Source organism: Gymnogyps californianus, chromosome 15 (assembly GCF_018139145.2).
Source record: "Gymnogyps californianus isolate 813 chromosome 15, ASM1813914v2, whole genome shotgun sequence".
Classification (NCBI taxonomy): Eukaryota; Metazoa; Chordata; class Aves; order Accipitriformes; family Cathartidae; genus Gymnogyps; species Gymnogyps californianus.
The window spans coordinates 19234953-19256023 of NC_059485.1; the positions used below are offsets into that span (position 1 = coordinate 19234953).

The following is a 21071-nucleotide window of genomic DNA, read 5'->3' on the forward strand; positions in this document are numbered from 1 at the left end:
TTTTCTTCTTTGGGCAGGTGGCCAGCGCAGTACAGCGTAATGGCGGAGGCATGCACCCAGACAGACCCTCCTGCTCTTATCCAGTCCCTGGCAATGTTTAAGAATCTGCCACTATTTATACTCTATGTCCTGTAAGCTTTCTTTTTCTCTTCAGTCCCATGAAATGAAAAATACATTAATATGGGCATAGTTGCTCACACCTGCTGAGCAGTTTAGCTCCTGTAAAGGAGCCTCTACTATGGAATGTCTGCCTGTATGGGAGAACTATGCTATACCAAGCTGCACTGGTGTATCTAAAATATGGGCTCTGTAGGTTGGAAGAATTAAGAATTAACTTACCATATGGAATTCCTCCACTTGCACATAATGTTCAACCAGAAATCCCAAGACATCACCGTGACGGATGGCGTTGTCAAAATCTTGTTCAGCTAGGAGAAGTTCACACTGTCTGACTGCTTCTTTGGGCTCTTCAGTGTAAACTCTAGTAAAGAGCAAAAGGAAACTGTTAACAGTCTCGGGGAGAGCATTTAGCTTGTCGTGTCAAGAACAGGGAAGATTTTTTTACTGTCTTATGTTTCATAATCACCCTTCTGACAGAGCTACGCTTTCCTCGGTCAATACACTTGCTTGTATTTCAGGTTACCTTTTCGTCTTTCGTGTCAACAGCACTTTTAAAAATCACATAATGGTTTCCTTGCTAGGAAAATGTAACGGCAGCTTTTAGAAGCGAGTCTGCAAATTATTTATTAAACTGTAGCTACTAGTAAAACTTTTCTTCTTGTATGATATTTCTGTCATTAGCTTACATGCTCTGAAAACTGCAGCTCACCTCCGAGCGTGGATGAATCGCTTAATCAGGGTCATCTTGCTCTGCAAATGTGCTAGTTTGCTTTCCTGTTCCAGAGGGCTTCTAGTCTTTGCTTTTGAAAGGCACTTGTACGCTTCTGTCAGCGCTCCTTGTGCTTTCTCATAGTTCTGATACTCATCGATTTCTACCTGCAAGAGGAGAAATGAGATGAATGTCTTGCTCCAGAGCTGACAAACCAGATCCCTTCAGCAGTCGCAGAAGGGGGATGTACCTGAGCACATGCGTCGTAGAAACCTGCCAACAGGTCAAGGGCCCTTCCTTTAGTATAGAAGCCAATGATGTTCTTCATAATCTCGGGGTCCTTACGCCAATCCAGTGATTGTAGATAGTTGGCTGCCATGATATAAATCTCTCTCTGTCTGGAAACTCCCGCAAAGAAGACAATTTTCTCGGTATCTCCAGATTTCAGCAGTGCCCTCATAGCCTAGCAATGGAAAGGGGGGGTACGGGGGAAGAGGGGGAAAAAATATCATTGTGAATGCAAAAACACAAGCTATGCTAAGGTGGCTAGGAAGCCCTGTCTGGATAGTCTATGGTATGAAGACTGTTCCAAGATTTACTTCTCAAAACACCCTTGTTTTGAGAAATCTTAGGAAGGTAATAGGCTCAGCCTCTTCAGCTTTTTTTCTATGTATCCAGGCTGACCTTTAACTTGTTTCCTGCTTGCGTGTATTTCTTGGTCGCCATGTGGTAGTTGCCTTGTCTCATGCAGCAATCGGCAATTTGCTCCAACAGCTCTCTCCGGGACTCCTCAGAGAGGTCCTTGGAGTCCTTAGAGACGGTCATCTTCTCAGCCATCTCCTCTGTGATGGTCAGGTTCTGCTTCAGGCAAAGTTGCAGAGCTTCATGGTACTAATGGAAGCGAGAAAGCAATGAGATGTTGCAAACACTACAGTGATACTTCACGTTGCTTGTGGTGTAACCTACAGAAATTAGCTATATGAAGGCACAAATGCTAGCAGATCTGGATGGTCTGTCTAGAACACTGTTGTGTAGTTAAGCATCCCGACATCGACTCCTGTTCAAGTACACGCTGTCTCATTTTGTTCGCTAAGAACGTATTTGTTCTTCCATGAAGACCGTTGATTCTCACCTGTCTTCTCGGAGGACACTAGTATGGCACGAAAGATTCATCCATTTCGTCTCTTTGAATGTGACATTCTCAGAGATGTACGAGTCAGATTTGTTAGGCATGGCTGATTATCTTAAGGTTTTCAGCAAATACCAATAAAATAAATACAAGGATTTGAAAGATTTTGTTAAATATTTTGCTACTTCCCATATAGGAACAAATAATGAGTAAGGATCTACACTAGCTTTTAGCCCAGAAAAGGGCTACTGTACCCTTGCAAAACATGGAAGAAAGTAAGACATAGGAGTTCATTAAAGAGGAGCGGGTATAGGACTGCTCTGGTACCCAGCCTTTTGGCAAGGCTGCGTTGCCAGCACAGTAACGAGGGCACAGTAGAAGCGCGTAGAAGTTTAGGTGAGAAATGAAGCGCCTTAACTACATTGGTGGTGGTGACAAGAGGGACAGCATTGATTTTTTTGGCTGATGTTATAATTTCCCTGTCTCCAAATATGTTAGTTTAGAGAGTGGGAGTTTTTCTTTAACCAAGAGTGCAAAATCTGCAGGTTTGAAGCCAGAAATAAGACAAAAAGTCAGGAATCCGTTTCAGAGTTGAGCCAGTGGGCATGAGAGGAAACTTTAAACCTTACAAATGTCTCTGCATATCTGTTTACCAACAAAGAGAAATGTATGTGCACGCACATACACACCTCTTGTGCTCCTCTGTACCTGTGCGTGGAGGGACAGGGAGCTGGAGCTAACCTTTTTGGCTGTTAGCAGCAACTCCGTTGCCTTCTCATACTGAGCGTGTTCAATAAAAAAATCAGAACAGCGGGCTAGCAGAGCTGGGTCTGATTTCTCATCCAGGTCTTCAGCAATTAGCTGTAGGGCCCCAAACTGCTGCGTGGCAAAGGCTAGCTCCAGTGCTTTGGAGAAATGTCCTGCCTGCAAAATTAAGAATGAGTCTTCAAAGACTAGAATAAGCACTGCAGAATCAGTTTACAGGATACCCCAGAGTGCATTAATAAAGCATTACCCACCATGAAGAAATGACTAATAAACAGTACATCCAGTAAAAACTACAGTTGATTTAATGTTCTTCTGCTGTAGGAACCACTTCAGTTTTAAGTTCGGTATTTTTTACTAAAAAGACATTTACCTTGTGGTATAACATGACAGCTCTGTCCATTTGTTCCCCCTTTTCCTCATAATAGCAGGCTGCCTCTATCATGTCTTCCGGAGAGCTCAGAAGAGCCAGGTTCATCAGCTGATCATCTAAATTGTTCTCCTATTCAAAAGCAAAGATTTGGCTCTAGGTATGCAGCAAACAGATGTCATAATTCTGCCTTCTGGCAAGCCTACAGCTTTATACTGTCGCATAGTAGCCCATCAACCCCCTTCTGTGTGAAACCTGTACCAACCCAAGTAACTTTGAGCTGCAACGATGATCGTTTGTTTCAGGCAGTTTTCTGTTGAGATATACAAGAAAATAATGTCCCATACAACCAAGCCTTTATTGATGCATCTTTTGTAGAAGATGCAGGCAGAAACCAGGAGCATCTTCATAGTGGGCTGTGTAAGAGCAAGCAGTGTCTCACAGGCGAGGATGGGCACAACCAACTTGGGCCGCTGTCATTCTGTATGCTGCCTAAGGAGAGACTCCTGCTTTGCTTTTGGCCATAAATGTACCTCTTCGCATACCTTACACAAACGGATGGCGTTGTTAAATGCCTGGGCCCTGGTGTAGAAATGTACAGCCTGCTTGATTTCATCCTGGCTCTCATACTGGCGGGCCAAGTGATAGGACGCTGCCCAGTTCCCCGTTTCATTTGCTATTTCAGCAGCCTGAAAAGGAAATCATATAGCTTTACTTTGTGCCCATACTCATCCCAGGAATGCGAATTCTCTGGAAGCAGGTGGGAGCAGGCTGCCTTACCTTCTGAATGTTGCCCTGAAAGCAGTGGACACGGACTAGGGAAAAATAATCCTGAGCCAGTGCATAGTATTTTAGTGCAGATTCCATATCTGACTGGCTCTCCAGATACTGTGCCCACCATTTCCACAGGCTCCTAGAAAAGCAACAATATTAACTGCAGTAACAAGAATTGCCAGAGACTGCGTTTTTCACTCCTGGAGATCTTGAACTCAAGACTAGACACATTTTTTTAGAACGCAGACAAGGCTTTACCCCAACTCAAGGGTGACACTCAAAGGTCTGCACTATGAGGGAGTTCAGCCTGGATATCTGCTGTGGCAGTTCTTGAGCAAGATGTAGCATAATCCTGAAAAGCGACAGGAGGATCGTAATGGGTAAGGCAGGGGTTGAACTTGGGGCTGAGAGGATTCATACTCCTCCTTCCCTGCTCTCTTTGCAAGTTGTATTTCAGACCGGAAAGTCCCATTCGGGAGAAGGAACAAGCATAGCACTGACTTGTCTTTCATCTTGTTGACGTAGTTCTCCAGGGCTTGTAAGTCTTCAGAGAGCATTCGGGGTACCTCGAACCTGTGCGTGTCTGACTTCTCATAGCTGTAGAGAAGAAGAACACATTAGATGTGAAATGACTACTATTAGCTCACTTCCTAAAAAATCCATTTAATGTTGTTTGACAGCTATAGAGTGACAACACTGGTAATACTGCTTCATTTGTATTATTACATTCACTGTAAGACCAGTTGATGGTCTACCAGCACCATCAAAAATAAAAAGTTCAATGGTCCTGCCAGGCACCTGGAATCGGGGAGGCAATGTGATCGCAGGACAGTAAATATTTCAAAAGTGCCAGTGATGGCCCAAAGAAATATCCCAGAAAGCTCCCCAAACATCAAGCACGTCCCTGTACAACTGGCTGAAAAGACCGCAAGCGCCCTGGGCTCCTCATCTCGCCTGGTCCTTCTGCCATCCGTTGCAACTTCTCCACTACCGAGAGATCACCGCACTTCTGCCACCACCCGCTGTTAGAGTCTCTCCTCTCCTCCCTGCCCACCTTGATCATCTAATGGGTCTGTCTGATCACATCAGAGCTCTGCTTTGACTCTGAACAGAAGTGACCTTATTGTATTATTATATCGGGAGGCTTCATATGGAAAAACTCATATAAAAACAAGATTTCAAACAACAAGTACAACACATTAACAAATCACCTCCCCTGACTTCTCTAGGGACTCATCAGTCACAGGAGAGGACCAGGCACCAGAAGCACCCAAGTCAGACTAAACTCTGCCGCAGCAGTTGTGTCTGGGACTCTCAGGAGAAGTAAACAACTGGTGGTGTCATGGAAAGGAAGGAGAAGAGGGCACTGGTCTTCCAGAGACAAGTACAGGACTGGGTATTAGTGGGGTTCAACTACTGGCCCCAAGAAGACACTTCACCTTTCTGACGCTAAGCTTTATTAGCCTGGGAGGGTGCTGGGAAGTTCATTGGAACAATGCTTTCCCTCCATTAGATAGAAAGCACCAGAAACAGGAAAAGACTTTAATTATTACTGGTCATCATCAGACACCCTCCTTAGCCTGCCTCCAGTCTTCACAGCAGAACAAGGCTCCAGATCCCCCGGGTGCCCCAGGCTGGTGCTTACTGGGTGAGTGCAAGACTCTGCTCTCCGGTCGCCTCCAGGTGCTTAGCGTAGTTGTAGTACGTGGTGCGTAGGTGAACCCGATCGTGAGCTTCAGCTGTTTCGATGGCTTTCTGCCACTGGTTTGAGGCTTGATAGAACTTGTTCAGGAGGTCGTAGCGTTTGCAAGCCTTGTACAGTCGCTCCGCATCCTCCTGGAAGCAGAGCATACAAACACCTCGTTAGCTCGGCCCGGTGTTTCATAGGTGTCATTCACAACAGACACTGCACCTCTGAGTAGTTTATTGGTGCAGGTCATTGTAACGCAATTAAAGTAACAATAATTCAGGCAGGGGGTTTGATCACCTAAATATACGTAGCCTGGAATAGCACATTACTGGGAAACAGGATGTTTATGTGAAAATAAGGAAAGCACTCAGATCCTGGCATTTACTGTACAGTATCAACGGAGGGGTGACATGAGCAAGCCATCAACAATTAAACGCTGTCATCAGGAGCGTAAACCATTTCGGAAAGGGGAGATATGCTCACCTGGGGCTACAGTTACCAGCCAGGCTGCCTACCCAGAGGTGAGGTCCAGGAGAAGGTCCTAGGCCAAAACTAGGGGTTTTGGCAAGAAGGCGTTACGTGCCCGGGGACCCCCTGCGACCTCTGAGCAGGTCTCAGAGGCAGCAACGCTGTTCGTAGATAACTGAGATCTATTCCTGGGAATAAATGCTATGAATTTAAGACAGAATTAGAACAGGAGGATTTTGCTGATGCTGACGCAAGGGTGAGCAAATTTGGAACTATTATTTTTACGCTTTGAGAGGTACTCCTGTGGAAGGAGCATTTTCCTGCTCCACCCAAACGCTGTCCAGCTGAACACTATATTTAGTAAATTGAGATTATCTGTCCAGGACAGAAAAATAGTTTCTGTCTCTTATTGTTTCAAATTCAAAAAAGCATAGAAAGTAGAGAAGGAAGATGCCTGCACTATGGTTCTGTATAAGATGAAAAAATGCAACAGAACTGCATTCGTTTTGCTACAGTTCCCCTCCACCTCTCCAAACAGATCTAAACATCCGAAAGAAGGAGTATTGACACTTTTCAGCCTCATAGCTTTCTCTGCCAGGAAGCTTTTCCAAACATTTAGTTTCAATTTTCCTTTTCTTCTTCACTTTAACTCAGAATAGTTACTCTCTCTCTCTAGCATTTATACTCTTAAAATAGTTGTAGATTGCTAAAAACCTTTTAAAGCCAAATTCTAATTATTCAGCTATCTTAAAGATTTCCTTGTCTGCGAAATCTTTCCAAGAGCTTAACAATTTGCACTGATTTTCTCTGAACTTCTTCCAGTTCATCCACGTTTTTTCTGGTAATGAGATCCTTTAGGGTGGCAGTCAATGTTCCAGCTGTAGCTGCAACAAATCCATAGACAGAAGTTACCAAATCAAAGCCGCAGGATGTGGTGTCTCCTCGAACGCAGCCCCAAACAGATTTTTGCTGTCATAGCACCTTGCCATTTTTTATCGAATTTGTGATTTCCTGTGAACTGTGGGGTATTTCATCAATTCTCCTTTCCCAGTTTTTCACTCTTACAGATCATATGCCTGGATCTTTTATGGTTCCCAAACTAAAAATCTCTGCTTTTGTTACAGATCATTGATGAAGACATTAAATAAAGGCGAACGGGGTAGAATACATGCTCTTATCATTCATCTAACTCAATAGCGCTCCGGTCAGTTTTCAATCCACATGATAATGCTGGTCTCAAACCCATTTTCGATCTCAGTTCTATTGGTAATCAAGGGGAGTGGGTTCAGACTGCAATAAAGACACATGGGAAAGACAAGGTCCATTTTGGTATGTATCTATTTGCTGCCAGGTCGGGCTCCAGACACAGGTCCAAGGGACCCCCGTCCACCAGACTACGGGGAGAACAGCCTGACCCCCTCCTCTGGCTGTGCTGGAGCCGGGCAAGTTACTGCTCCCGCAATGGGAGAAGCTGGGATGGAAATCTGGGCGACTAGTAGATGCCCTGGGACAGCACGAGCAGCAAATGTGACTCCCCAGAGCTCTCCAACCCTGCAGGAAACATCAATTTTGCCTAAACTGCTTAAATGCCGTAAGCCAGCCCTCGCTCTCTGGCAGAACACAGCTTTAGCCTTTCACTCTACAAACAAACATGTCAAAATGGAACTTGCATTTCCCATACTGGACCTTAAAATATGTTTGTTGAAACATTTTAGCTAGAATACTTGAAAGTACATCTTTTTTTAATCCAGTCAAATCTAGAATGATTAAGCTTGGAAGAATTATGCCCCAAGAAAACAGTTTTTCTGTTTAATGTTTCACACATAAACCATCCTTAAAAGGTGTTTCCTTTATTCAGCAGTTTCCTTCATTCAGCAATTTTTCACATGGGAGTATAACTCCCATATAAATTCTGTATAGCAGTTAAGAAAACAGACAAATTAATTTGCTGTACCCTTAGGCGGCTATAGTTCCTGGTACTCATTTCCAGGCATCAGATTCTGCCACGCTCATTCTCATCTACTCTTTGAGGAAGAGGAAGAGGGCTCAGGGGACTGCTGAGCCTCTGAAGTTCAGGGAAAGCCCCTGGTCAGTGTCACGTAGGAATCGTGCAGCACGGGGTTGTGCAATGCTGAAGGAGATGCCTACTTCCCTAGGATAAAAACTCAACTTCAGGAAAATAATTGTCAGAACTACTCTTCATCACTCCCTGGAAATCTGGCAATAGTTTTTACTCCCCTCCAAGGTTTTTGCATCTCAGAATTTTAAAAAAAAGGATCAGTTTCTCATTTTTGTCCCTAGTTAAGCGGGGTGGATATTCCCGGATCGGTCGGCGGGGTTTACCAGCATGCCCAGCTGAATGGCCAGCACAGCCACTCTGGCCTCCTGCTCTGGCTCTTGTTCAGCCTCCCTCAACGCCTTGGCTCCTCTTGCGTGACCCATGTTTCCAAGGCAAATTTTGGCAACATCGAGCCTCTGAGTCTTCACGCACATGCGAGCCATGTTCTCCCAGACAGCCTCACTGTGAGAAATGGGGAAGAAAAGGAGAGCTGTTATGGTGTCACCTTTAAGGCTTGGGTACTAAGCAGGTAAGATGCAAGGGAAGAGGAGAGTGTGAAAGGGAAAACCATGGGACACTTGCTGGACGTAACAAAGGGACTCCAGTTGCTGTGTGAAGATTGAAGAGGAAGAGAAATAGGCCTCAGACGTAAAGGTTAGTTCTGGAGCTGAATGCTCACAGCCTTAAGGAAATATTGCAGGTTTTGTTTTACACCAATGTCTAAACAAAAGCACTTATGTTTGCAGGTATATAAACATTTATCATGCACCCCTCACTGTCGTTCTTGCTGTAGCTGCAACATATAGACATACACAATACCCCCACGTCGATGTTCCGAATTCAAAAGAAAAACTAGGAGAAAAGTCTTATAGACATAAACCTTACACTGGAAACGCCCTGCTAGTGTCCTGCATAGTTCAAACACGGAACAGCTATTAGGAGCCTAATAGTTGCATTCAGTAACAGGGAATGCTGTGTAGGAAACAACTGACCAAACTATCATGTTCTAATTTAAAACTTGCATAAAAAATGGCACAAAGAAAAGCTTTGCGATGCTCAGAATGAGAACTCCTCAGGGCTAAGAGCTTACGCTTAACATTGCAAAATCCTCTGCCAAGGCAGAGGCAGGGACTGGCTGCGCACCGCGCTCCCACGCAGGGACGTCAGGTCTCAGCAGGCAGCACTGCTCAACAGGAGGGCCGCGACACAGTTGACCATTACATGGCATGACAAGCAAAGACTTTCGTAGATTCTATTTACATTTGAGGCTCTTCAGAATAAAATGCAGTATGTTTGACTAATAGAAACCATAAGCATTCAAAATATGGGATTTCTTCAGTGTGTGAACCTCAGCGGAGGTATGGTCCATACAGTTCTCGGACACCACCACAGCACAAAACAAGTATCTAAATGATAAAAGCAGAAAAAAAAAAAGAAAAAAAGAAAAGAGTTGAATGACACTTCAGGCCCTGCATCTGCAAGCAAACACTCTTCCAGTTTTCCTATGATTAAAATGTTTTTCTCTTCCCAGTTGCTGTGGGAAAGCCCTGCACAAAGAGGGGAAAGTGACTAACCGGGAAGCAGCGAAGCAGATGAGATACGACGTGCTGTCAAACACATACAATAAAGAAAGGCAGAGAAAAAAATGCTTTTCCTAATTTACTTTACAGTTAGAGCATCTTTTATTTGCAACTACAACTGGTATAAATTTTTCCAGTAGTAAACGACATAAATATGTGACATAAACTTCATTAAGGCCAAACAGTATAGAGAAAATAAAATAGGATCAGAAGTGATAAATCGGGCGTATTTCAGATGGTTCAGACGTTTTGCTTGTTTAGAAAAGCAAAAATGCATGTCTGAATATTTTACTGAATTTCTTACACCTGCCTGTCCATGCTGAATGTGGTTCAAACGCAGGCTCCTCTCATGCTCTGCTCCCACACGTCCAAGTCCCCCAGACTGGGAAGCCAAAAAGAACATTGAAACAGCGCAGTAATTTCTGAACTGGAAAGGCCTTACATAAACTTCAGCGCTGGATCCTTCTGAGTGTAAGTCTATGCATCGCCACGCAATATAGAAATGCTGACTTACATCAGCAGAAAATCTGACCTTCCTGATTTTTGAAAAGTTGGAATTGGTTTCTCTTTTATTCCAGCCACTGCCTGTATCTGGAACTGGAAACAGCAGGAAAAACATCTTTAAAGAACATTTCGGTCCTGTTCAATATTGTCACCTGGCTTTGATCAGCAAGGACAGCGAGTTCTGTCGTTAGTAAAAGATGTCAAATCTTGTGCGCGTGGGCATGGCTGCGCTTCACTACGCACAAGGAAAGGAAATGTATTTTCCAAAATCTGTAGCATGCCAGAAGAAGTTGCCACTAGCCGTTTCACTCTGGGTGAAGGAACGCACGCCTGTGCTGTGCTTTGTCAAACTGACGCACAGCAAGTTTCTGAAAGGAAATCAAAATCTTAATTTTTCAGAGCCTTGACAGCTCGCAATTCCCTCAGTGCAAGAAGATGAGAGTTCATGGGCTTGAACAGACGAGCAGATGAGAAATCTTATTTAGACTACAAGGAGTGGAAACTTTTGAAAGGAAATAGATCAAATAATAGTGTATTTTAAAGTACAAAGTTAAAAGATAACAGTGTGCAGAGACACACAGCAGGACTTAGAAGACACTACTCATCATCCATCAGTTGCATTATGCTTTCCTGAATGGCAATGCCTCCTGCCAACTTCAAGACTCGGTGGGAGCTGCTGCCCCAGCAATTCCTCTTTGGGAGCTCTTGTCCCACGCCCAGCCTGCCCGTGGGCCACCTTGGCACCCATGCCAGCCGTATGCAGTGGACCACCCAGATGTACCTCTGCCCTGAGGAGCTGGAGCTCTGCCATCCCACCTCTTCCTCCTCCACTCCAAACCATTTGCAAAACTAACCCGAGAGGCTCCAGCAGCGGAGTACCGCTTGGGTGCAACAAATACAGAGGGAGAAACATCTCCAGTCGATGTGCTCTGCATTTGGTTTGATTTTGGCAAGCACTGCCCTCCCGACAGTCCCAGCTGGGCAGATGATGAGCACCCACCAGGATTCAGCACTGTGCTCAAACTGGACCAAAGACGCGGAGTTTGGAAGTGTTCACGGCAGAGCAGCGCTTGCACGGACTTACCCAGCGCGGGGACCAAAGCAAGAGACAGGCTAAGAGCAGCTCACCAGCACCAGTCCCTATGAAACGTGAAAACATCGCCTCCCTCTGACCATCCCTTCTCCTGCCTCTGCCCTCCAGGAGCCCTTGAAGGAATGTTTCCTCTAACGAACCTGGTCCTGCTCTGCACAGAGGAGTTCCCGTTCTCCCACTGGAGCTAAGGACGGCTTTGTTAGCAGCTGCGTGGGGGAGAGCCCACAGCCAAGCCTTCTCCCCTGGTCCACGCGGGGCTGCAGCAGAGGCTGGTTCTCTCCAGTAGACACGTCCCTCACAAGAAGGACGCTGCTCTGATAAGGTACATACATGTATGATTTCAATTTTCTTCCTGCAGCAAAATATTAGAAAACTGTTTCTGCTTTGAGAGACCATCCATTTTAGCACCACATGCCATCTACTGCTGCTAAGGTCCACAAGTATTTCTGGCACGGCAACATACTATTTGCTTGCAAGGACTATCTTCATGTGCATATATTATATACTTATTAATATATTTGTTTGTATTTATTATTTTAATATATTCTTATATCTTATTTAAAATCTAGAAAGGTACCAGAGTAACACCACCCTGTGAAACGCAAAAGATCCAAAGTACTCTACAAAAATAAACTACCACACAACACAGAAGGTCTCAGTGCCTGACAGAGGCACAAACCACAGAGCTGTTGACTACCACAGAGCACCGCGACCAAGCCTCAGCTGGGCAACGGCACGGACCGTGCCTCACTGAAACCACGGGGGGGTTAATGCAGCAGATCTGCGCCCCCAAAACCTGGGCAAGGACCAGGACGCTGGGACTGATCCACCACAGCTCCTGCAGAAAGACCAGGGGACCTTTAGCTAGAACCTCAGTTTTACCTTCACCCCAAAAAGACACCTCCAGCCTCTCCACACCATGGCTGGTCAGAGAGAACAGACACTTTTTATAGCACCAAATTCTTATTTAGAGATTTCCCTTGCAAACTATTCAGCTTGAGGCACCCAGCAGGCTTGCTGGCAGGAGTGGGCAGGCCTGCAGGCAAGGGATGGGCGAAGAGAGAGGAGAGAGGAGAGAGAGAGGAGAGAGGAGAGGAGAGGAGAGGAGAGGAGAGGAGAGGAGAGAGAAGAGAAGAATCCGGGAAGCATCAGCAACACGCTTACATGTTTCTCTGTGTCTCAAGTAGACCAGCCTCGGCCTTGGGATGGCACAACCTCCCTGGCAGGCGGACACCTCCAGCACCAGAGCAAGAGTCCTGCCCATCAGTTTTGCTGCCCCTCGGGAATGTGGGCAAATTAATGCAGGTCTGGTTAAGGAACAAGAACCAGGAGGAGGTGCAGAACAGGCTCACTTAAAGCCCAGGCAAAACCACAGTTTATCTCTAAACAGTTGTTAGTGCAGCGAGAAAGATGAATCTGCCCTTGCATCCCTAAAAGGCAGCAACTCTTCTCTCCAGGCCTGGCCCTGCTGTCACACGTAAAATGCCAAGTAATGATTTACCCTGCCCCCAGCTCATGCTCTGGGAATTTCCTGTTCTTCCCCTCCTCCTCCTCCTTTACTCCCCCCTGGAAAGCCGCTCGCATCTGTACTTCGTCAGCCGAAGCTGGAAACTTAATGACGACCAGACGCAGGAACAGCGCGAGCAGAGCCATGGGAATGCGCTCCCCGAGCACCCCGGGGGAGCGACGCCTGCCCGTGAAGCGCAGGGGTGAATGATCTGCTGCTGCACCCCAAACTCCCAGGCTTCAGGCCGCATCAATAGCGCTATGGATTTGGAAAGCAAACTTTGACGCCTCTTAAGACTGGACACAAGTTTTACCACATATTTGATGAAAAAGTTTTTCTTCCTTTATATCTGATCTTTTGCATCCGTTTTTCGATGAAACTATGTTTATAGCATCTAACAGTCTGATTTTACAAACCCTTCTGTTCCTGTATGTTTTTCATTGCCCATTTTGCATGAAAGTTTAAAGAAAAAATCCAGTGAATGGAGTATTATTTAGAAGTGCTGGAGATATTTATATGTCTGAAGCATCTCACTACAAAATCTCTCTCCCTCTATTTAACGGGGTATATTTGGAAAATGAACATATGTTCTGTCTCTTGCCTCTAAATATCTTGATCAGGAGAGAAAAAGAATCTCTCTTTCCAATATGGGCCCCCTTCGTTGAGCAGGACCCTGAGCATTCTGCTTTAAAAGACTACTGTATAATGCAAAGGGAAATACTAATATAAGATATAATAGCTATAACACTAATATCAGATATAATATCTAACACTATATTATATATAACAGTGTATTATTACATCCCTATAACATTATATTATAGATAATATATCATAATATCTTATTACGTCCCTATGGACCCATATGGAGCAGGCGGGTGTCCCCTTGTGCCTCAGGCAGAGCCTGCGCTCTCAAAAATGGAAATAAATCCAGCAAGCGGGGAGCTTTTGCTCACCCAACAGTGGGGACAAGGAAGCTTCACTGCCCTATAACAAAATAAACCGTACGAGAAATTCGAAGCAGATTCTCAGCAGCTCGGCCAGCTGGGACCGCAGTGGAGGTACCGTCCTGGGGCGAAGCGCTGGCTACGAGACTGACCCTCGAGTAAGCGGGGCTGGGCTGGGCTGGGCTGGACAACCGCGGCAGGGCACTGGGCACCACCCTTCCCCAGCCTCCACCCGCTGCCTACGTGCTGCTCGGGGGTGTTTTCCAGGCAAAGGAAAAGGATGGGACAAAGCAGGTGCTGCTTCCTAAGGAAAATTAGCAACATCTATTACTATTTCTCAAACGTTAATCCCTCGCCTGGATTTCAGTAACTTAAAGTTGCACCTTCCAACCCCTGAAAAAACGTGTTAGAATAACGTCATCTGCCTGAACTGTACAGCAGCGGGGATTCTGACCAGATAATTCATTTATGATCAACTTTACATACACGTGGTTTGATAGACTGGTCACAGAATAAAAGCATCATGCTGTGGACCATAACGGCTACAGAGGGCTTGGATATGGTCAAATGAGACCCACTACGTGACACCTAAGGTTAGCAGGCATGAAAAGCTGATCATTTAGAAGTACTATGTAAAATTTTAAACACATCTACAAATACGGACACTGCTCTTATCTTCAAACCACTGCAAAATAAATAGAGAGTTAAAATGTCAAAATTGGTGGCTTACTGTCTGTTCTCTTGTAACCTGGAAAAAACTCAGGGCTTGAAAAAAAAGAAGTTTTATCTGATGTAGCTAAATTACATTAGATGCTTTTAAAATGCATTTATTGGATTCTGGTTATGCCTGTTCAGTGGAACTAAAAGATAACAAGGAACTAAATAATAAATGAAAAGCTGCAACACTTATATGACATTCTTGATAGTGTTAATCATATTAAATGTGTGCTTCTCTGATAAATGTCAGGCATTTTTCATGTATGATCAAAACACTGAAAGCTGTCTAGATTATTCCTAAAAATTCTTCCCTGGGCAGAAACAGAGTATTTGATAAAGCAACAAAAGCTTTACAGAATACTATCTGTAATATCACGTTAAATCCATAGCTTTGTCTATTCCAAACTTACCCTGATAAAATCAACACCTAGCTACTGTTCAGTGTGAATTGTATCAAACAAAACTCTTGTGTCCTAAGGGATGCAGTAAGTTCTGCGATTGAATATACTACTGCACATTTATCAGTAGAGAAGTGTTCGTTAAGGTGATTGATTTTTTTTTTAAGGATCAGAAGGATTCCTGGACTGTTTTGTACTGGAAGCACAAGATCTCTGAGTGAAGACGGAGAATGTCACTGATTGTGAACACGCCAACAAGAACCCTTTGATTAAAACTGTGATAAAAATGAATAACTGAGCCATTTTGGTATGAGCAGGCTAGGAAAATTTACCAGATCTTTGCAAAACTCATTTAATTTTGACTTGGTGTGACCTACTCATTTGGGGAATTCCCCAATTTTACATCTTTAGATATTGTTATTAGCTGAATAGAATGATAAAAAGCCATTTGCCTATTAAAAAATAACAGAAAAAAGATTAGGCCCTGCATAAACAACTGTAAACAGAATTTATTAGGTACTAAATGGACAAATTCAGTATGGAAGCAACTAGTTCTCTGATATAAACTAAATTATTGAGATTCTGAAAGTAAGATTACATTTAGATAACTCATTTCTCACCCAGAAAGACCCCAAATGCTTTATAAGCCGCTATGCAAATTGTATGGAGCAATTTAACCTACCCCTGAGCAGAACCACTCGCTAGCACGGAACAGACAATTAGCAAACAGCTACTTCCAGACAAGAACATCCACCAGAAATTTTGCCATGGGAAAAAAAGTCTTCATGTGCTTGCTGAGTTACTGCAGCCCACAGCAATTACTACTGCCTTGCATTGCTCCTCAGATACTCCCCATACCGGTGTGTTATCCGGGTGGGCTGAAGACCGCAGTGCTGCCGTCCTTTCTGCTCTGTAAGCCATGATCAGCGTTCCCAGAAAAATTTCCACCCTCACAAAAACTAAAAGTCCCAAATCATTTGTGATGTGGCAGTCCCCATCAACTGAGAGACCATATGGACTTTTAAAATTATGCAGCCTTTTCGGAGATGACCACCTCACCATAGCTAGCGGGATGAAGCATCTTATCTAAGGCCAACTTTGTCACCAGCCCCAGGGCCACCTCCTGTTTTACGTGGCAGTGAACTGATCCACTTGACTCATCCGCATCCGTTCCCAGCTGCAACTCACTACATAACCACCCACCCAGCTGCGGCCACAAGAAGAGGCAATCTATCCGGGAGAAAGAGATGTATTTTTTTCCTCTGGGAAAGCCGCCTTAAAGGCAAACTCATTGACTTGCATGGATTTGCAGATGTAACACGAAGAATTTCTCAAGTATCATATCTCTCAAACCACAAACTAAAATACCATGATGTTTAGATCACCTGGTCCCTTTGATGCTCAAAGACAAGTATGACTTAGGAAGAATATGATTTATTTTTAATGTTGATGGAATTCAAAAAAGAGGGTGAATCTTCTCACACCAAATAATTGGTGTGGAAAGAGGAAGAGATGTGACTAAGCTTTAAATGATTAGACTGATTTGTTCAGCCTTTGTAAAATACAATTGCTATATTTTTTTTACATGTAACATGCAAAGAAAGTTTGTGCCCTTCTGCAAATACATGCTCAGACTTCAACAAATCACAAAAATCAAAGACAGGAGGGGGCAGAAGCAGGTGTGCGACTGGGTAGAAGAGATTTTTCCCTAAAGGTAAATCTCTCCTGGCATTATCTGTATATGAACATCATCTGCTTTGCTGCTAAATCACAGGCTTAAAATAATAACAAATAAACCATGGGTTATAAAATATGAAAATACAGTTGTTGCTAAGAAATTTCTTTGAAGAATGGCAGACACCAGTGTGTTATTTATACTGAAACCTCTAAAACCAGAGATGTATAGAAACATGACCGATCACAGGAAAAAAAGAAACCAAAGATGCTGTACTGCTGTCAGAGTATGAAGATGCTCAAAGTACCTAAAGCTTAATCCATTTAAGGATTAGAAATGAACCAAGTGCACAGAGGAGGGGTGAATTCATAGCCAGATTTGTACATTCAATTCCAATAGCTGAAAACTAATTATAGGGGCATATGAACTTCATTGAAATATTTTCCACTCCTCTCAGCAACAAGTCTTAGAAAATAAAACGTTGCCCTTCACAAAATTTCCAACCAGTTTGTCTACATGTATTGGGTCAGTAGCGATTTGTTGACTAAAAGGGCAAAGTAACTTAGCTGGTAAGACAGAACTGCTGTAAAATTAAATCAGTTTCTAATCTAATTTTATTAATTACACCGATGTGAACTCTTGCGCCAACATCTCGGGTGCGGTCGGTGCGGTGCAGCTGCGCCCGGTGATGCAGGTACCCTGCCACGACTTCTCACTACTCCCTCTCCAGGCTGCTGACAAGAACGTCACACCTTCATTTCACAATACACTATTTCATACTACACCTTGTACGGTATTTTTTCAGCCTAAAGAATTTTGACAGGCTCAGGTCAAGGAAAGGCATAACCACAGGTAATAACGCCCCGAGGGCCAGGAGAAGCCGGCAGCCGCAGCAGGGCAAAACCCGCCGGGGATCGCTGCCCTCGGCCCCGGCCCTGCGGCAGGACGTGCTGCGGCAGCTGATGGCAACATCAACCAGCCAACAGCCATCTGGAGAGCCAGTCTCTGCAAGACCCCTCTGGAAACATCCATGTTCAGTTTGAAATGTCCTCAACAACTCTTTTTTAATCTGTTTATTAGAGCTGCTTTCCTTGCAGCTTTTGCAGCACCAGTGCCGTGGTCCTGGCTTGCTGCATGGTAGTCAATTCTGTACTGGATTGTAAACAGAGGCATTATATTAAGCAACTTGCAGAAGCTTTTCCATCCTCTGGGCACTGAAGGGAGGTGGCCAGCCTTCTCAGAGGCACTGCAGAGCCACCAGTGTTCACAGCAAACCGGGACGTGGGGCTCAGGGCTGTGCCAGCCCTGCACAGTCGCAGTGCACTGATTTGCAACTTCATTCACATCATCGTAACACTTGCAACTGCCGTTTCAGACACCCCCAAATTCGTTTGTTCATCAGGTTGAGAATCTCGAGATTTTATATTTTCTATTTATCTGCCATGCTCCCTTCTAGGGTTGCAGAGAGGAAGGGGGACATCAGTGGACCCCCCCACACCGCTTTCGTCACGCTGTTCAACGGCTAACCCCAATATTGTTTTGCTTTCAGTAAAAAGCATTTCAAAGTCTCTCTCCTCAATCCGTTTCTGCAGACCTGACGTTCCGAGGGTTGAGGCTGGGGATTTCTTTTTTTCCTTTTAAAGAGGACCTCTGATTTGCGCCCTGGGCTCCCCTGCGATGTGCAGCCCGCTCCTCGCAGCCCTGCTTTGTGCTGCTGGGAGGGTAGGAGGAGTGAGACGGGGGGGGGGGGCTCTCCGAGGGGAGGAGGTACAACTTTAGAAGTCTCTATAGTCTTTTCCTTTCAGGAAACACATCCTGTTAATGTTTGACTGCTGTGGCAGTGGCTCTGTTTGTTGCAGTCGACTACGCCCTGAGGCTCACCAAAAACAGCCACAAAAACAGCCATTTCCTCTTCGTGGAGAGGTGGGGGGGGCCTTTTCCTCACAGCAGTGGCTGTTCTCTGGTCCCTGCACTCGCAGTTCGGATCTTCAGAGAGGGACACGGCGGAGCGAACTCCTCGAGATATACTCCAAACTCGCAGACCTCCTCTGGGATGACAGCATTCACCTCCAGTTCGGCTTGGCTTTGAGAGAATGACATTTGTCACGGTTTGCGGGATATTCTGAAGTTTGCACCCGAAAAAAAGGCTTTCAGAGCGGCGCCGGTTGACTCGGAGGACCCGGCGTGCTTGGCAGGCTGCTGGCGAGCATCCCCGCCTCTGCCCCGGCAGCAGCTCAGGCTCTCCAGCTTCGAGACTGGATTCTTTCTGGATTCGCCTCGTCTCACAAGGAATGGACCTCCCTATCGTTCAGTTCATCACAGGACTGGCATTACTTATCAAAGTGCAAGAAGGTGGATAAGCCAAAGCTGGGAAGGACCTAAAAAAGCTTCTTTGTGTTCTTATTTTATGGAATTCTCCTACCTACCTCGCAAAATTCTCATTTCCTTGATCAGAAACACCTCTGGAGTTGACTTTGAGAATGAACGGTGATGTCCTCTAGCCATTCGTAACATCCTAGCGAAGCTGCCTCGGTTTCAAGTCCAATTTCAATGTGCTGCAGCTGATTGAGACCTCGTGTCTTCTGCAAACAGAGACTGGCAGCAAGCTGACAGTCAGATATGACTGTCCAGAAACTGGTAGCCACAGCTGTGTTGGTAGCCCTGGTCTCACTTATTCTTAACAACGCAGCTGCCTTTACTCCCAACTGGGTATACCAGACGCTGGAGGACGGGCGTAAGCGCAGCGTGGGGCTCTGGAAGATGTGCTGGCTGGCAGAAAAGAGCAGAGGAGGTGCAAGCACAAGTGCCAGGCATGGGCAAGGGGAGGAGCGCGAGTGTGAAGCCCTGGGCTGGGGTTCAGAGTCAGCTGGGTTCCAGGAGTCGCGCAGTACTGTCAAACGTAAGTTCAATCTCTTGTCTTCTCTGCTTACGTTAGGTCGTGATTGATACGGTGTACCTGGTCCCCAGGAGATTTATAGCCTAGCAGAGCATCCTGAAACCGTTGTTAACCATCTGATTCTAAACATCTCTTAACATTCATCTCCAAATAAATTCATTTGGGAAAATAAGAATTATGTCCAGTGATGAACGAAACTCCTCCTCCTGCCACCCCAAAAGCAGTAATCTACATTGTGCTGTCTGGTTTATACAGCGTACGGAGCGATTTGAAAAAATAATCTGTGAAGTGTAAGTCTAAAGCTCTGAGACATCTGCTGCTTGCTTTTCCCTCTTGAGTTCCTGCTATAAGCACATCCCTTCCTGCTCAATACATTAAACCCCAACCACAGTTGCTCTGAATACCATAAAATTAAAAAAAAACCCAAACAAAGAAAGTATTCAGATGCCATGCTAAGTGATTTCTCCCTTCTGTTCACTTTTGTTGGAAGTGCCAGGAGTGGAAAAGACAGAAATAGTTTTGGTAAAAACATGTAAAATTGAGATAGGCCTTAATGTATGCAACTATTCTTGGTGAAAAAACACAATTAGTACGCTACTTGGGGAACATGAAAATCTTTAAGCATGGTGTATTTCTCATTTTGCAAATTCACAGACTCATGGGATCTGAAGAATGCATATAGCTTAAACTGAGCTAGTTAAAATTTTTTTGAGAAGATGAAACCTGTAAGCCAACGTTGAGAATTATAAAGCTGAATAATAAAAAAGCTCACCTTCCTTATCACATTCCTAATGTTAACGGTGCGACCCCGTTCTGTGCACAGTGCTTGGAATACCTGCGCTCCCCTCAGACACGATGCCTGGGAGCCCAAGGAAGCGTGGTGCCAAGGGGTTTGCTCCACCGAAAGCCGCTGCTCCCAGCAGCTGGCTGCCAGGCGGGCAGCCGAGCAAGCTGGCAAGAGGCGAGGGCTGGGAGCGGCAGTGCCTCCGGGGCCGTTCGTTCAGCCAAATCAGCGCTGTAACTGCATCCTTCAAGGAATGGAATAGAACAGGACGAATGTCTATGAAGTTCATGCCTTGACAGACACTAGGATTTTCCAGAGATTTTAACAGTGCTCATGAACAGCTCTGGTGCCTCTGAAGGACGCTAGCGTTAGAAACATAAGGGATTTCAGATAGATTTTTTTTTCATGGTTTGAAATGTGAAGGAAGAGCAAAATGCTCTGCTCCTCCCCAAAGTCTCTTGTATCCCTCTGGAGGCAAAACCAAAGAAATATGAGAGGAATTTCTTTTTAAAAAATGCTTTAATGTGGACCCATTCCATGTCGTGTTTTCCAACAAAATTGTGCAGTAACATTTTTTGCACATTTGCTAATATTAAACCTGCATAAATCACCAACAGAAAGCTTCTAAACTGTTATAAAGCCCTAAACCTAACTGGCAATTTATTTTAACTGAAAGAATTTTTGTAATGACAAATAATTACAAAAAGACTGTTTAGACCGTTGAAAAAGTTCCTTGATGTGTATCTGCAACTTCATCGCTGGAATCACTGCCTCAATTAATATTTATAAGCCATGTTCTAACTTGAAAAACATGCATACCATTCATGAATTTTGAAAGTACATGTTCTATATTCAACAGCTAGAATGAGCCCCTGCATATTGAATT

At 44.7% G+C, this 21071-nt stretch overlaps 2 protein-coding genes across 2 annotated transcripts in view; one reads left to right on the top strand and one right to left on the bottom strand.

The window, feature by feature from the left end:
* IFT140 (intraflagellar transport 140) overlaps positions 1–21071 on the bottom strand; it is an 83640-nt gene that overhangs the window by 672 nt on the left and 61897 nt on the right. The window contains 11 exon segments of the mRNA XM_050905679.1: positions 340–481; positions 830–996; positions 1080–1292; positions 1514–1720; positions 2700–2882; positions 3097–3225; positions 3639–3782; positions 3874–4006; positions 4369–4464; positions 5513–5703; positions 8369–8546. Of these exon segments, the coding sequence (XP_050761636.1) occupies positions 340–481; positions 830–996; positions 1080–1292; positions 1514–1720; positions 2700–2882; positions 3097–3225; positions 3639–3782; positions 3874–4006; positions 4369–4464; positions 5513–5703; positions 8369–8546 (1783 nt within the window).
* The window catches only part of TMEM204 (transmembrane protein 204), a 30955-nt gene continuing 28359 nt past the window's right edge, over positions 18476–21071 (top strand). Inside the window, exon 1 of the mRNA XM_050905680.1 lies at positions 18476–19404. Within this exon, the coding sequence (XP_050761637.1) occupies positions 19125–19404 (280 nt within the window). The 5' untranslated portion in view covers positions 18476–19124. The remainder of the gene's footprint in view (positions 19405–21071) is intronic.